Raw genomic sequence first — 17413 nt, 5'->3', positions numbered from 1 at the left:
TTCTATGTGAATAATTTTCATCTATACAATTTAGACTGGTCTTTTCTATTGCTAAATAAGTTTCTATAGGAACACTGAAACCATTCATTTTAACTGCCTCTTTTTTTTTGGAGGAAGATTAGCCCTCAGCTAACTACTGCCAGCCCTCCTCTTTTTGCTGAGGAAGCCTGGCTCTGAGCTAACATCCGTGCCCATCTTCCTCTAGTTTATACGTGGGATGCCTACCACAGCATGGCTGCCAAGCAGTGCCATGTCCGCACCCGGGATCCGAACCAGCGAACCCCGGGCCGCCGAGAAGTGGAACGTGCGAACTTAACCGCTGCGCCACCTGGCCGGCCCCCATTTTAACTGTCTCTTGACTCATCCATTGGTCACTACTCTAAGAGCAGAAAGAGGGAATAAGTTGAATTTTTCCTTCTTTAATTCATGACTATAAATTATCCAAGAATGAGATGGAAATTTAGTTTAAGAAAGTTTTAAAAACTTACTTTCTTCATTCTGAATTTTTCTCATTTGTTCTTCAAGAGTTTTGTGGTCAAAGTGGAATGCTTCTAACACTATGACGAGCAAACTATTAAAAAAAAAGTACACAGAAATGTTCATTTGATTAATAATATCATTTGACTATTAAAATAGGAGAGCAAATTTAAAGACTTATAAACATTAAAATTATTTTTACCAGTTTTAAGTATTTTTGACTTTAACAAATATTAGCATAATCTCATTAACACAAGGTAAAAGTAAATTGAGATTACAGAAAGACTATTTCAGGAAATAATCCAAAATTTACATTTAAAAAAAACAAAAAATAAGAAGCTTGACCATACCTGACACCTAGCTTTTGATTGATCTGTCCTGTCTGTAAGACATGAATGAAATGTTTCAAGTAATATATATATGCTGACCAAGAGAGATGTTTACAAATAGCTCCAATAACCTCTGTGGCAGCAACAGTTATATTTTCATGCTGTAAAACAAATCAAGAGCATTAATATAAAACAAATATTTGCTAATAAAATACAGAGCTAACTCAGTACATTAAAAAACTTGGATAGTAGATGATCAGCAATTATTGAAAGGAAAGAAGGCCCAAACTATACTTTATTTTTTCCCCTGGCTCTAGGCAAACTTGTTGGCAATTAAAGGAAAGACATCTTCCTTTAATTAAAGGATATTAACACATTTTGGACTGTTTTCTACTCAAACATCCCTGAGGGGTTCAAACCTATAGACTGTGAATGAAATAAATTCAATGTGTAAAAGCCGATAAACACCAAAGTTAGCTACAGATTGCACTGCTCAGCATTCAGAGTACACTGTCATGGAGACTTCTCTTTCAGACCATGATGGAGAATTGGGAGGGATTGGATTTACCCTCTAACCTTAAACTAGAAACATAGACAAAAATATATGAAACAACAGTTTTTGATTTTGGACATCAAATAGTACAGGACAGTGCTCCGCGAGAGAGGAAACAAATGACATGTGCCTTATAACTACCCCAGTTCACTATGTGGAGAGAAATGTCAGGTCATCGCACAGGAGGGGAATCCCAAAAAGGGCCCTGTGGTGTCCCTGAGTTAAGGAGGCAGAGCTGTAGCTATGGTGGAGAGAGTCCACAGGGCAGAGTACCAGAGAAAAGAGAGCACCTCAGAGAGGAAAGCTGCCTGAGAAAGAACCCCTTGAGTCTTCAGCTGTGTCCTGATCAGTATACGTGAGTAAGAAAAAGATGGGAAAAGAACCACCAAAAAGCAACAGGTGAAATAATCATCAAAGATGACACAGGGATAAGAAGAGTTCATGTTCCTATCAGCCAGAGTGAAAAACCTCATATCACATGAGGCATTCGGTGTTCAGGTACTCAGAAAGATAGAGGCTCAGTTGTAGGGCCAAATTAGCTCTAGACTAAAGGCTGTTCCTGCCTAACAAAGCTTAAAAGCAAGCCTCAAAAGGACCAGACTACTCACAAGTAAACTAACCGCACTCCAGAACAATTCTCAGGAATACTTAAATACAAATATATTTAGCACCCAACAAGGTAAAAAATCACAATGTCTGGCATCTAGTAAATAATTACCAGGCATACAAAGAAGCAGAAAAATATCTCTAAGGAGAAGAAAAATCAACCAGCAGAAACAGATCCAGAAATGACATGGACGATAGATTTAGTAGACAAAGACACCGAGACAATTGATATAACTATATTCTATATGATCAAGAAGGGAGAGGAAAGAATGTGCATGTTAAGGAGACATGTAAGACACAAAAAAGGCCCAAACTGAACTTCCAGAGATAGAAAAGACAATGCTGAGAGGGAACATACACTTGATGAGATTAACAGCAGATCAGAAATTGCAGAAGAAAAGATTAAGTGAACTTGAAGACATAACAGAAAAATAAAACAAAATGAAACTCAGAAAAAAATAACTCGTAAAAAAAAAAAAAAAGAAAAGAAAAAGGGCTTCAGTGAGTTATGGGACAACTTTGAGAGGCCTAATATACACTTGAGTCTCCAAAGGCAAGAAGGGGACCCAAAAATATCTTTGAAGAAATAATGGCCAAAAGTCTCCACATTTGACGAACATTACCAATCTACAGATCCAAGAACCAGAATGAACTCCACGCACAAGAAACATGAAGGAAACTACATTAAGGCACTTCATAATCAAATGGCTTAAAACCAGTGATATAAAAGGAAATGGTTTTCTTTCCATCTGTAAAATTTTTAAGGTAGGCAGAAAAACAAAGAAAGACATATTACACTCAGAGGAACAAATGTAAATAAGAATGATAATGATTTCTTATTGGAAATTATATAAGCCAAAAGACAGTAGAGCAATATTTTAAAGTACTAAAAGAAAAAAGCCTGTTAAACTAGAATTCTATACTCAAAGACAGTATCTTTCAAAAACAAAGATGAGAAAAGACAAACAGAAGCTGAAAGAATTCATCACCAGTAGACCTGCACTATAAAAAATTTAAAGGAAGTCTTCCTGTCAGGAGGAAAATGACATAGGATGAATATCTGGATCTACACAAAGAATGAAGAGCCCTGGAAATTATAATATGTAAGCAAATATAAAAGATCTTTCCCTTATTTTTAAAGATCTCTTTAAAAGACAATTGATAGTTTAGAGCAAAAATAACAACAATGTATTGTGTGGTTTAAAACTAATGCAGAGGCAAAACCTTTGGAAAAGAATAGCACAATGATAACTAACAAGCCAACAGACATAAAATAAAATCATTAAAAAATATCCAATTAATCCAATAGAAGAAAGAGAAAAAAATGAGACAAATAGAAAATAAATAACAAGACTGCTTTAGACCCAACTATATTAATAATAATATTGAATGTAATGGTCTAAAACCAATGAAAAGGCAAAGACTGTCAGACTGGATAAAAAAGCAAGACCCAGCTATATGCTACCCACAAAAAAACCAATTTAAAGTCACAAATATGTTAAAAAAATAAAAGACTATCAAAAGATATACCATACAAACACCAACCAAAGTTAAGTATAATTTATTTTTTCCACCCATACCTCTTCCCCATTTTACTGCCATTAAATTCTGAGTTGGTAGTGCTTACAGGCTCTTTAAACTGGAATTCAGGGAGTATTCTTTTACTTATTTAGGTAATTATTTAAAATTTTTTGAATATCCTGAAACAACAGAGGAAACCTATCCTTGCACAAGACCATATAATCAACACAGTATAAATTCAACTCACAAATCTTGACATTACCTCAATTAGACTTGAATTTCTGGGTACCATCTTTCATTAGTCTATTTAATCAGTAAATATTTACCAAGTCCTTACCATGTGCCAGGCACTGTTCTAGGCACTGTATAGCATAATGGTGAAGACAGCCCCAAGTTCAAATACCAGTTCAGACTGCGTGTTTTTGAGAACGTTACATAACCTCACTTATTCTCAGTTTATTCTCCTGTAAAATAGTGATAACAGTCCCTGTCCCACAGGGTTGAGCTGTGGTGAGGATGAAGTAAGATTACTCAAAGTACTTAGAATAGTGCCTGTAACTGGTATGGTGCTAAAGAAAAGGCAGCTATGTATTTCATTTCTTATGAGCCATTTGGGAAAATGATGACTCTGCTGATTAGCAGAGTTTACCAGAATTAAGTCCTATGATACAAAAATAAAAGTATGCCATCTTGGTAATGTGATCATTTCTAAAAGGCGAAAATATTTGTGGTTGGCCTTTGTGAACTAATAATAGTGAAAATATGAATAACAGCCACCATTTATAAAGCATTTACTATGTGACAGGCACAATTCTAAGGGCTTTAGAAGTTTTCTAAGCCTCTAATTATGGTGACATCATCAACATGGATGCTATCAACCCCAGCTGCATTTTGCAAAAGTGTGTCATGGTATGGGTAGAGGTTTACTGGTTTTTAGATCTAATGCCCTACCTTGAGCATTTTCTCATCAAAAATTGGAGTCATGGCATAAGGCATGATGTAGTTCTGAAGAGATTTAGAAGATAGCATGATTTTGCCTTCCATTAGTTGTTTTGCCAGTTTCTTCAAGGCTCTTGCTCTCCTGTGGATCTATGAGTTATATAAAATATGAATTAGTTACAGAAGAATCTCTCCTACAACTAGCTCCACTTTAGTATCACGTTCCTTTTCTATGAAAAGATTAAAGGAGTGAAATACAGTCCATGTGTTACATGAGCAAACACCTGTGCCTTGATTTGCTTCTGGAGACATAATCCATAGCATTTGTTTAACAATAGATCCGAAAGCATTTAAACTTCCTAGCAAATGGCAGAGAAAAGTGACAGTATTATTGCGCTTTGGGATACCACAAAGGAAATCAGACTCCAGGAAATGATCATCTCTTATGCAAATTCGGCTCCTAGATCACGAAGATCAAGAAATGAGAAACTCAAAACTTCTTGGAAAATTAAAATATATCTTTTTAAATAAGACAGAACTGTTTGAAATGTTTGTTTATAGGTAAGAAAAAAATAGCAGAATTGTCTTCTACCTGAATGTGCTTCATATTCTCAAAGAAGTCCATTTCTGGATCGTGGCAATCAGTAAGCTGTACCAAGTCTTTAAATTCTGGTTGATCTGGAAAGGTCTGAATTAAACAGGAAAGCAGTGTGGTATAATCCTGTTGAATACTCTGCAAACACCAAGTTGAGAAAAAAATTTTGTTTTTATTTTAAAAAGAATGTGCTTCCTAGGTAATATGAAGAAACACAAAAAAAGACACTGAAATTTGTTTAAAAGCAAAACATTCCCCTGGGGACAGCCTTGGCCTGATGGTTAAGTTAGGTACGCTCTGCTTTTGTGGCCTGGGTTCACTTCACAGGTGCAGACCCATACCACTTGGCAGCAGCCATACTATGGCAATGACCTACATACAAAATAGAGAAAGACTGGCACAGATGTTAGCTCAGGCAAATCCTTCTCAAGCGAAAAGAGGAAGATTGGCAACAGACACCAGCTCAGGGAGAATCTTCCTCAGACAAAAAAAAAAGCAAAGCAGAACATTCCCACTGTAAAAACAAATAAGTTAAATAAAATCAGAAGTGACTGCTCTTCTTTCCACTCTGACTTGCCTGTTAAAAGTTTGGTGAATATTTACACAATCAAGCATTTTAATTAAATGTACTAAACCTTACTGTTTTTCTACACAGCAGATGTTAAGGAAAAACAAAAACAAAACCCAAAACCGCAGATAGCAGTACTTAAAAGAAAAAGTTACAACTGCAAATCCCCATACCTCTGTCTGGCTCTTCAATCCTTTCCTCAGTTTCTCCAGGAGCGAACGATGAATGACTTCTCTGTAATCTTTCTCTGTGACGTTCAAGGCAGCCAGCTTTTTGATGATACTCATCAAGCACATGCTGGCGTTATCACTCAAAGACATGTCTCCTAACTGCAAACAGGGAAAAAACCCAAATTATTCTGTGTAATAACTATAATATGGAATATTATTTCCCGATGAAAGAGTTTACAAAATGTACCACCGCTCTGTCTAAAAACCTCTAAGAAATGTCCCACGAGAACTTCCTAAGGAAGAAGCAAATGTAGGCTTGTGAGGAACGTAGCAAATGACTTGGAAAAATCACGCTTACTGAGAAGAGCCACTCAACTTCAGTAAATACTGTGAAATAGACTTTTCATTAGTTTTGCTTCTCAAAGCAAAGAGAATAAAAGGTTCCCCAAAGCCAGTTTTCAGTATTCAATACCAGGTGATCACTGAAAATGACAGAGTTGGCTGGTATAATTCTGGTCACTTGCACTATAGCTCCTGGTTTGAGGAATGTAGGTATTGAGTGCAGAGAAAGTATTCCCAACTCAGCCAACCAGGCAGAGACTCAGTTCCCTGCGTTACAATATGACGTGGTATATGAAGAAAGAGCCCCCAACAGGGAGATTACTTTTCCATATGTTACATAATCCTTAATGTCAGATGACTAACCATAAAATGCCACAGAGATTATTGATGCCACTACACGGTTAACTGTTAATCAAGGGTTTCATTTTCCCCATTTTTGGGTTTTAATTCAGTTCAGTAACATATTACTTAATACAGTCCAAACCCCTTTTATTTCCACTCTATCAATAAAAGAGAGCAAACTGTCAAATAATATAGTTACATAACTGAAAAACTGAGATATAATTGACGTACCATAAAATTCACCCTTTGAAAGTGTACAATTCAATGGTTTTGGTATATTCATAAGGGTGTGCGATCATCATGCTAAATTCAGAAGATTTTCATCACCCCCAAAAGAAAGCCTATGCCAATGAGAAGTCACTCCTCATTTGTCCCTCCCTCCGTAGCCCTTGGTAACCACTAATTTACTTTCTATCTCTATGGATTTCCCTTTCTAATACACAGCTTTTTGACTGTTCAGAGTACTTCCACATATATTATTTTATTCAAGATATTTGTCTTTCAAATCATGAGAATAAAATATGGTCTTTGCCAAACAAAATACTGTGCAACTAAAAGAAATTTTATACTAAAAACCCTTGTTCTCCTCAAAACACAAATTAAGAAATCAGGTCATAGAGCTGTATTATCAAAACAACAACAAAAAAATTCCTAAATTTTTGCTTATAAAAACCTACCTCCAGATTATAGAAACAATTATGCATAACTGGAATTAGGTAGTTAACATCCACGGTTTGCATCTCTTTAATGTAAGAGGTGATGGTCTGGAACGTCGAGAAGCGAACGTCAAAGTTGATATCATCAAGATGTCTTTGATCAAAGGCGTTAAGCTACAAGAAACGCCAATGAAACCACGTAAATGAGGGTATGCAAATCTTAAATAAACAAAAACGATAATATTTTTGAAGCAAAAGAGAAATAAGATTTTCCTTCTTACCTTGACAACATCAGTAATATACTTTAGTCCACTCTCAAAATCGGAAAGAGTCTAAAAGGAATGAAAACAGTATATTATTAGTGAATAAAGCCTTAACTTTCCTGCCCTCCTCCCTTCAACTCCCTGCCCGTAATCAAATTTATATAGAAACACCACACTGACACCAAGAAAGCTGCTAATATGCTTTACATGTCATAGTCGTCTTTTTACAAAAGGGGTGATTTGGGGTAAAAATGAGCATTACAGACCTGGAACACTGTACAAAGCAATTGTCTTGACAACTTGTTCTTAACAACAGAGAAGAGTTTTGCTAGAGGTCTGAGGAAGTTTGTAGGCTCTAGACAGTGTTTTAACAGGTTTTGTACTGTCACCAGAATATCAACCTCTGTATCCTTAAGAAAAATTAAGAGAAATCACATTTCAGTAATTTATAAAACTGATCAACTTGGCTTTAATATATTACAGTACATTAGACAAATAGTTATGATCAAGAAGTAGTGATTGGAAAAGTTATTTCCATAGTCTTTTAAAAGTTCTTAGCATTTTAACTTAACATAAAACCCACAATAACGTCCATTAACAGTTTCTTCTTTTAATTCTAATAGAAAATACGCATAGCTTTGAAACATAATTTTTTCTATTTTCTAGTCAAAAAACAGCCAAGAAAAATGAGCTTGCTGAAGAAAAATACACACTTCTGGTTGTCTGCAGATCTGTGGTCTTCTAAACTGAATGACAATGTGGTAAGAGATGTTCAGTACACCTCCTAAGGTCTTATCAATAAGTGTGAGGCATGGGAAGACACTTTTAATCAAGACTGAACTATGGTTTGGAAATCCTATCAGAAGCTCTTAGCTGTGTCTGAATATTTAAATAGTCTGACTTTTCATTCAGTTTTGCCACTATGATCCATATTTAAGATTATACAATGCACTTCTTGGGTTCCAGATTTGTTATTGATTAAAGTCAATCAGGAAAAAAAAATCCTGAAATGGATTAGAAGCCAAACAAACAAAAACAAAGGGGCTACTATTTTTATTGTTAGAGGATAGATTTTTACTGTTTTGGTAGATGATGACGTCTCCCCCTTCTTGCCTGCCCCCATCCCTATTTCTGTCCCAATTCGTCTCCTTCATTTTCAGTTTTATATTTCTACATAAAATCTTTACTCAAATACTTTGGGACAAATACCTCACAGAATCTAACCAAGAAAATTATTGTTCACAAATAAACCTACTAATAAAGTGCCACTTCAAAGACAAAGTAAATGTCCTTTGAATTTATACCTGAGCAATATTGCCACGGTGCAGGAAAGGAAGGAGAAGTGTAATGAGTAGAGAACTTTGTTCTTTGTCTTTCATAAACTTGCTGATCCTAGAAGAGGAAAAAAACTGATATGTAAGGAAGATATACAAGTTAAGAGTATTCCTCTAAGAAGTTAAACTTTTGTAGAAAAACATCAGTGACAAAGGACAAAGGTGGCTTTTAAGTATGTGTGCGTGTATAAAAAGTTTAACTCAGTTATTTAGCAGTGCTCACTCTTATTTCTCTCCAGCTTTAGGCTCATGGCTACTATTCTATTTCTTTTGTAACATCTGATGTGTAGCTGGGTTATAGTCAACTCCAATGCTATAATCTAGCAATTAGTAATTTATTATTTTGCAGAAATAACATTTTTAAGGGTAAAGACTTTATGTACACTATTTCAATTTAACTCCCACAATAGCCCTACAGTGGAGGAATAAATAGCCCATTTTGCCCAGAGAAAATTGAGACTCAGAGAAGTTGATGTCACATAGCTAGGAAGTGGTAGGTCTTTCAAACCCTGGTCTTTCTGGTGCCTAATCTCTCATCATCTTTTCATTACCACACAGCCTGTGATAAAATTTAACGAGTGTATTTAGTGTGGTTTCTCATTCTGCACAACTTAGAAATACAATAGTATATATAAAATATTTTTTAAAAGTTCCTGGAAGATTCTAATATGTCACTTTTTGTTGTTGTTCCTGAAAGTAACAGAAAAAATAAGCTTTCAACAACTAAGTCCTGTAACAATTTAGAGTTTCACATAGAATGTTTTTTTTGGTGAGGAAGATTGGCCCCGAGCTAACAGCCATTGCCAATCTTCCTCTTCTTGCTTGAGGAAGATTGTCCCTGAGCTAACACCTCTGCCAATCTTCCTCTATTTTGTATGCGGGATGCCTCCACACCATGGCTTGATGAGTGGTGTATAGGTCCATGCCCAGGATCCAAACCTGCAAACCCTGGCCCACCGAAGCAGAGAGTATGAACTTATCCACTATGCCACCAGGCCAGCCCCAGACAATCATTTTTTTGCTTAGGTTTACCAACCTTGCACATTATAGAAATCACAATTACATACTGCTAGGTCTACTGCCAAAGAGAATCTTTAAAAACCCTTGCAAGATTTTCTTGACTCTTAAAAACAAACAAAAACAGCCTGTTCTTTTAAGTTAATTATTTTTATCGCTTAAACTAAAAAAAATCTGCACTACGTAATGTCACGTAATTCAAAGTTTTAACTGAACAAAATATGCAAAGGCTCATAAACAAGCAAATCTATCAGTTTACTTTAGAAGTTTGCAAAGTCCATTCTCTTTAATAATTAAATGAAGGCAGAGGCCATAGGTTTCTAATGAATACTCCAGCAGAGAAACAATTCTACATTAACTTAAAAAGGGAGGGCGTTTCAAATACTGAAAACCCGTTACCATTTTAAAACAACAGAAAACCTAGATATAATTTAAAAAAAACATCAAAACCACGATGGTAATGTTAGCTTTGAAGGACCAATATATCACTTACTTTGAAAGAATGCCAAGTTCCTTACTGACTTGTGCCCTATTCTTTTTCTTTTTCACCTTTTCTGCACTTATTGTGGTTTTGCTCAGATACTGGAGAATTGCAGGTACATGAGGTAGAATTAACCGTCCTCCTGTCGTGATAGACTCTGAAATAAATAGGGGTAAATGTTTTGATTTTAATTAACTACTCTCTTAAAGGATAATTGTACAATATCTTTATAATGACAAACAAGGAAAGCACTCAATTACCATGAAAATTAAATTTCAACTCTAAAGATTAAATAACTTTCTTCTTAGTCAAAACAGCTACATCATTAGCTAAATTAAAAATTTATATACCAGAGCCCTGAGGTTTTATTTAAACCATTTTTGTTAACAGTAAAAGAACTGTTAGGATAATACGGTAGGAAGAATTCAGAAGACACGACAGTGGGAACCATTTGATAATTTCCCGGAGGATGGCTGAACTTTCTGGAGAGTAAATAATCTGAATTTCTACCACTGCAGAGAAAATTCAGTTTATATAAATTGGTATTAATTCCTAGAGAAAAGAAATTCTTTTAATTGCATAAGTTACTATGAGTCAAATTCTACTCACTTTTTCCTTTCTGAGGGAACAAATGCCACCTCAGAAGTCTAAGCATCATTTGCTTTGTATAGCATACATACCATCTGCACTTTCTGTGTACACGCATCCAGTTACTGGCAAGCTCAAAACTGTTTCTGTGGGCTCAAAATCTGGAAGGTTAAGAAGGTCATCGGCTATATCCATCACAACACTGGCTGTGGCTTCAGAGAGATTCTTTGCTGAGAGAATTGCAAAAACATTGGTCAGGATATCACATTCTGGGTGCCCAGGTTTCTGTTTAGCCAGGAAAGGGAAATATCTGCAAGAAAAAAAACATTGAAATAGTCATCACATTTCTCAATATGTTTATTTCTAAAAACATGTTCCAGATGAATTTTTATACTGAGTTTAACAAATATATATGTATATGTGTATGAACATTAATAAGATTACTCAGAAGGGAAATTACTTTAAAATCTAAAATTTGATGGATAATAATTCTAGGCACCTTACAAACAGCCATTGAGCTAATAAGTGATAGAGCTGAGATTTGAAACAGTCTAACTCCAAAGACTAAGCCCTTTCTAAAAGAAATGTATTGAAGACAGGCTGTTTTTCATGTATAAGCCTTCTAGAATGTGAATGTTTACACACTCACATAAAAACCAATGTTCTACAACATGGGAATTAGGAGTACAGACCAAAGAAACATTTGCTGTATCAGGATATGCAACGTTCAGAGATTGGGATCATCTCTCAGGGGAGGTAAATGAACCCATCCCCAGTAAGAAAGCCTCACACAAATGATATGAGCACGCCCCTGAGGGCCCCTGAGCACCCCCCCAGTGGAAACACACGGACAAGGGTAGAGAGCACAAAGGCTTTCCAGCCAAGGGCAAACCAGCAGGTATTTTACAGTCAGAGATGCAATCCTAACAGTTAGTAGGAAGGTCAAACTGAAAAAATTCAGATAGTTTGGCTTTACCAATTCATCATCACTGGAAAAAGGGCTCAAGCACTTTAACATACTCAGTACTGACAAACTGATAGGAAAGTTGTAAGAGCTTATGTTCATACATCTTTGTCCAACAGATATTGGGCACAGCATGCACAGGCAGCAAGCAGGATACTTGATATATTATCATCTCTATTATCAACGAGGTTGGTACTCTTACTCTTTATTTTACAGGTGGCAAAACTGAGGCTCAAAGAGGCCAACTTTGCCAAAGGACACACTGTGGTGCTAGGATTTGAAGTCACGTTTGTGTGGCTTCAGAGACTGTGCTCTTAACCAGTATGCTGTATGTTGTAAAATTTTTCAAGCAGAAAAAGTGAGGGCACTGCTTTCAACTGCTGGCAAGGTCCTGGTAAGAGCCCATTCAAATCCAATGCAACTTCTAAGTGACCAAACTGTGTTTCTTGAACAGCAATATAACTTGATGCCACACTGGGCATGCTTCATGCTTAAGTATATGGCTCAATCAAACATTTCAATGACTTGTTCAACATGCAATGAATAACAACTAACCATGGATAAAGAGGGGTAACCCTCTGTGGAGGAAGATACAATAAATGCAAAATGGTCTTTGCCCCCAAGGAGCTTTAGGCAGGTAAGCTATGAAGAGGGATGAGTGCAATAAAGGCAGGATGTGATCACAGGGCCTTCCAGTAGTGGAGAGAACACAGAGGAGGAAGATACTGAGCCACACAGAGGTTACGGTGGTCAGAACCAGAGCCGATATTAAGCAAGTGGCCAGGGACAGTCCCAGTTTATGGTGGTTGTTTTGGCTTACTTATTTATAGTATCTCTTTCAACCCTCAGGAAAGTTTCAGCTTGGACAATAGACTATATGGTCACTCTAGTTAGTAAGCAAGTTTTTGTTGTCTTGAGTTCACCTAATTTCTGAGCAATTTAACCTTAGTTGTAATCTTAAAGACATTGGCTATAGTTCAGATCTACCTGCATTTATCCAAATCCGAAGTAAAACGCTAGATTTCTCTGTAGATGAAAACCTGTTTAAATGTCTGATTGACATTAGGTAAACTGTAAGCATACTTTAAAATAAAAATTTATTTTTTTATTGGAGAGTAACATTCCCATCAAGTGGTTCCAAAATTTTCATTCATTAATTCTTTCACACACAACTACAAAATGCACAGCTGTTGCTATGGAGATTTCAAGGGAAGTTAACCCTTCTGAAGATTTCCTTCAGGTTAAGTGTTAAATAGAAAAGAAAATAAAGCTCTACTGCCTACCTCTTCTATTGCTATGTGACTTCTATTTTTCTCCAACCAAAAATGAAAGAGGAACTGCAGAAGAGAACGAAGCGGCATCCAGTGATGTGGATCTACACCTAGAGTAAGGACCCAACTAACACAAAACTGAGCCACTACTGTAAAGTCTTCTCGGATGAAAGTCCTTCATGGCTTATTTGCATAAAAATTACACAACTATAAAACATTTCTCAAATACGCCTAAAGTGCTGCTTATAAATGTCCAGTGATAAAACAAGATATGTAACTGCTTTCTCAAATTGGGAAATAAATGAAAAGAACCCTTCCTCCCAGTAAAAATAAAACAAGCTTTGCTGTGGAAGAATGTCAAGGTCTTTGGTTTGTTTTTGAAGACTATTTAAGGACATGGGGAAATGTTCATGACATAATGGTACGTGAAAAAAACAAAACCAAAAGCTGTTTATACAGCATGCTCCCAATTTTGTAAAAACCAATGCCAAGATTTTAACATTACTGAATCAACAGTAAAATGTTTTCTTTTAGTGTCTCTCTCATTCTTCAAAACAGATCAGGGCAAACTTATGTTTGTTTCCATCACTGAGATAAACAACATAGGTAAAGTTTCCACACTCCTCAGTAAATACGCATTTGGTCTGTAACACAGTATCTCTGAACCATCGGTAGATGAAGGTCCTATTAACAGTTCATAACATCCTCAAAAGGATATTGATTTATGACTATGAGAGCTGTATGCATATTTAGATGGAGTTTTACAAAGAATATAAGACGTCTAAAAAATCTAAAAAGTCTATGAAATTTTTCTGATTTTAAGTGGGAACTGGGAAAAAGACAGCATGCCACTTGCAATTAGTTTTTATTTTCAAGCAAGCATGCAAAAAATCATATTTATGTCCTGATATTACTATCTGGTGTGTTTCACAGTCTGTTTTCCCCTTTGCCAGGCCAAATCAAACTGCTGACAGAATTATTACACATTCGAAGAACATCCCTGTCAATTCCAAAACTTATAATTTTTAAGTTTTAATGAAGGAGTAAAACACAAAAATGTGTACGTTTTGATATAACATACACGCTACAATTCTTACTTACATTAAACTGCAAAATGTTATTTTATCTACTTTTTCTTTTTTCTAATTATAAATAATTCAAACACTTCAAAGATGTATCGCAAAGAGTCTCCCTTCCCGCCCTGGCCCACCCAAACCTCCAAATGCTATGGTAACATTAACAGTTTCTCAGGTATCTTTCTAGATATTTTCTATTTACACACACGCACAGCATTTTTCCTGCATCACACTATACATATTTTAGTTTAGCAACCTGTATTTTTCTTTAAATTGTCTATTTTTAAGTTCAGCTGCCTTACTCTCTTTATTTGGACCTATAGTAGTTCACTATAGGGAAACATCATAAATGATATTATTAGTTGTCTTGACTAGTTTTGACTAGATTTGTCTAAAACACTTTTTAAAAAAAGGGAAACAGAAAGGTTATACCTTGCATTTCTGCTCCAGATGCTAATTAGTTTCAGCAGAGGAGTAGGAGAATACTGGCTCTCAGACCCAAGCCTGCTGATCTGGGACACAAAACAAAAACAGAATACAGCATAAAATCCTATACAGACTTGTAGGAAAAAAACAACTAAAAGCAGAATAAGCATAGAAACCACACAAGAGGGTAAAAGAGCCAAAGGACAGAGATGAACATTCAAAGGACAGCTGAGGAAAAAATAAGGGAATCCAAAATAACATCTACTGAGGAAAAACTGCAAAGATGGCGCATGGAAGTGCTAGACACTTGAAAGGAACAAGGCACTTTAGGTTGCAGTTCGCCAGAAGTGACAGAGCTCAAGCAGTAAGAAATTTTTCCTAAAATGAAGTCTCTCCTTCAGTCTTCCTAGCTATAACTATACCAGTTATCATCAAGTGATTACAACCAGAGAAATCAAACAAGGAAATATGTAACAAAAATACCTGTGTATTTCCCTCATGCTTGTCAAAATCCAGAGGCACATCATGTGAGGTGCTACAAAAGTTATGTTACATTTGCTTAAGAGACACAATCACAGTCAAATTAGCCTTAGGTATAAATGCCATGGCACTGCAGAAACTAGCTCTTGAGCTTTAGGTGGTAGTGGAGGCAAAGAGAAGTGTTCTAAAACTGCTAGAAATAAAGGCTTGATGTAGAAGAAAAGACTAAGATGGATATTCAACAAAGGAAGCAGCAGCAGGTATCTGGGCCAAATAAAGAAATCCAGGTTTACCTGGGGCCAAACTGCACCATGAAACACAGCGTCAATTTCTTCTGTTCTGAACTGATAGGACTCCCAATCCAAAAAGACATCAGTGACCATTTTGATTCCAAGACGTCTTAAATTTTTCAGTGGGTTAATAAACCTCAGCTGTATCTGTAAAACAAAGATCTCCTATTGAAAAAAATATATCATTTTTACCCTTGACTCCTCAGGGAGGCAGTCTGGCTCAGATGGCTAAGAATCAAACTGGAAATCCTGTTATTAAGTCTGTTGACTTTGGCCCTGATTCACGTGGAAATGTCCAACTGAGGAAGTCATAATGCTTTTCTCATTGAACAAGATGGGGAAAGCAGAGAGACAAAAAATCAGATGGTGAGATGTGTTCCATTATCACTGCCCAGTAAAACCACACTAGAATGTCCTTATGGGGAAAAAAGTCACAACCAGAACAGCTGTTTTGTGTTCTACATTGTGTTACTTTTTTATTCAAGTCATTGTCTCGAATAAAAGCCTGATTTCTTCCTATGAACAGAACACATTCTAAACAAAACTTCTTTTTTTGCCATCAGGATACCTTAGATTAGAAAAAAAATATAGAAAACCTTCATTTCAAACGAAAGTCACTTTCCTTTTTTGTTGTCATACTTGTATCATTTTTTGCCTTTTCTAAAACTAGTTTTCAATTATTCTTGTTATAATTAGTCTAGGGGATTAGTTAAAGAACTTACAGTCTCTCCCTACAGTGGAATACTTCATGCAGTAAAAGAGAATGAAGCAACTGAATTAAGGCATTAGAAGATGTCAAAATACACAGTTCAAAGAAAAATACAATTTGGAAACAAACAAGATTTGTCTATTGAGAGGCACAGAGGCTGGAGTGGGTGGATGTCTGAATTAACAGCAAACTTCTTTTATAAGAGATACTGCTACTTCTACTGGCATCTCCTTCTCTACGAGTTATAAAATCACAAACACGCAGCCACTTTGTTCAGATTCAGAGTAGAACAATTTAGTGACCTCCCACCAACGGGTCCAATGGCATGACAGCCATAGTCCTGACCTCAACTTAAAATTTTTGTTGCTGTTATTACTGTTGAGTCAATCTGAATCTTAGCAACGCTGTATACAGCAGAGGGGAACCCTGTTCAGTCTTTTTGCGCCATCATCTCACCTTCTGATGTCACATCAGACAATGCTCTGCTGAAACCTGTCCACCGTTGGTGACCCTGCTGGTATTTGAAATACTAGTGGCATAGCTTTCAGCAACACACAGCAGCCACAGTATGACAACCAACAGACAGGTGGTGTGGCTCCCTTACTAGGAAACCAACCCGGGCCATGGTGGTGAGAGTGCTGGATCTTAACCACTAGACCACCAACCTAAAATCTTACTGAACAGAATTTATTAAATTATGTGGGAGACTGAAAATGCAGAAGATACCTGGTAAGGGGGGATTATAAATTTGAGAAGAGATTTCTCCCAAGCACAGAATGTTATAAAAACCAAACAAATGGGGGAAGACTCAAACCCTAAATGCTTTTCCACTTGATTAATATATTGTGAGCTCTTGAGATATAAGTGGCAACTTTTTTTACATATGACCTTAATTACCTACATCAAAATCTAAAAACTACTCTGAAATTTATAAAGACAACACAAATGCTCTAATACAATGAATATCAAGTCACATGGCCAAGATATTGTGAAGAAAACTAATAGGGAAGTTATTTGTCACAAAAACCCGATACTCTGATCAACAGAAGTATTTGAATCTGAAACAGCACATTTTAAATTCAAGTGAATAGGAACAAGGATACCATTAATTTGCTGTGCAAGTCTGAGGAATCATATTTCACATACCCATCAAGTTTCTAGCAACTACTTTTCGTAGGATCTACATGTTCTATTCACCTCCCTAACTACAGGGCCAGCTGCCCAGTTTACTCAGTAACTTTGGGAATAACCTGGAGAAAAACTCTGAAAGTAGGCATTTGTAGAGTTTAGTTGCTACAGGAATAGTCAATATGACTGAGTTTATATACATTCACAAGTTACTATGCTGTTGATATGTACGAAAAAAGTAAAATCAACCAAAACAACCCTCACTATATACTTTTCAGTGTCAGTCAA

General features: G+C 36.1%; 1 protein-coding gene across 2 annotated transcripts in view; it reads right to left on the bottom strand.

Moving 5' to 3' along the window:
* The window catches only part of UTP20 (UTP20 small subunit processome component), a 92895-nt gene that overhangs the window by 27873 nt on the left and 47609 nt on the right, over window positions 1-17413 (bottom strand). For both annotated transcript variants that reach the window (XM_014736768.3, XM_001496795.6), the window contains exons 28-40: window positions 15292-15435; window positions 14525-14604; window positions 10874-11091; window positions 10206-10350; window positions 8666-8753; window positions 7628-7771; window positions 7380-7430; window positions 7120-7272; window positions 5762-5917; window positions 5018-5158; window positions 4438-4575; window positions 828-967; window positions 489-571 (exon numbers count right to left, since the gene is read on the bottom strand). In XM_014736768.3, the coding sequence (XP_014592254.1) occupies window positions 489-571; window positions 828-967; window positions 4438-4575; window positions 5018-5158; window positions 5762-5917; window positions 7120-7272; window positions 7380-7430; window positions 7628-7771; window positions 8666-8753; window positions 10206-10350; window positions 10874-11091; window positions 14525-14604; window positions 15292-15435 (1681 nt within the window). The remainder of the gene's footprint in view (window positions 1-488; window positions 572-827; window positions 968-4437; window positions 4576-5017; window positions 5159-5761; window positions 5918-7119; window positions 7273-7379; window positions 7431-7627; window positions 7772-8665; window positions 8754-10205; window positions 10351-10873; window positions 11092-14524; window positions 14605-15291; window positions 15436-17413) is intronic.

The sequence above is a fragment of the Equus caballus genome, chromosome 28, assembly GCF_041296265.1.
Source record: "Equus caballus isolate H_3958 breed thoroughbred chromosome 28, TB-T2T, whole genome shotgun sequence".
Taxonomy (NCBI): Eukaryota; Metazoa; Chordata; class Mammalia; order Perissodactyla; family Equidae; genus Equus; species Equus caballus.
This window is presented reverse-complemented; position numbering and strand designations above follow the sequence as displayed.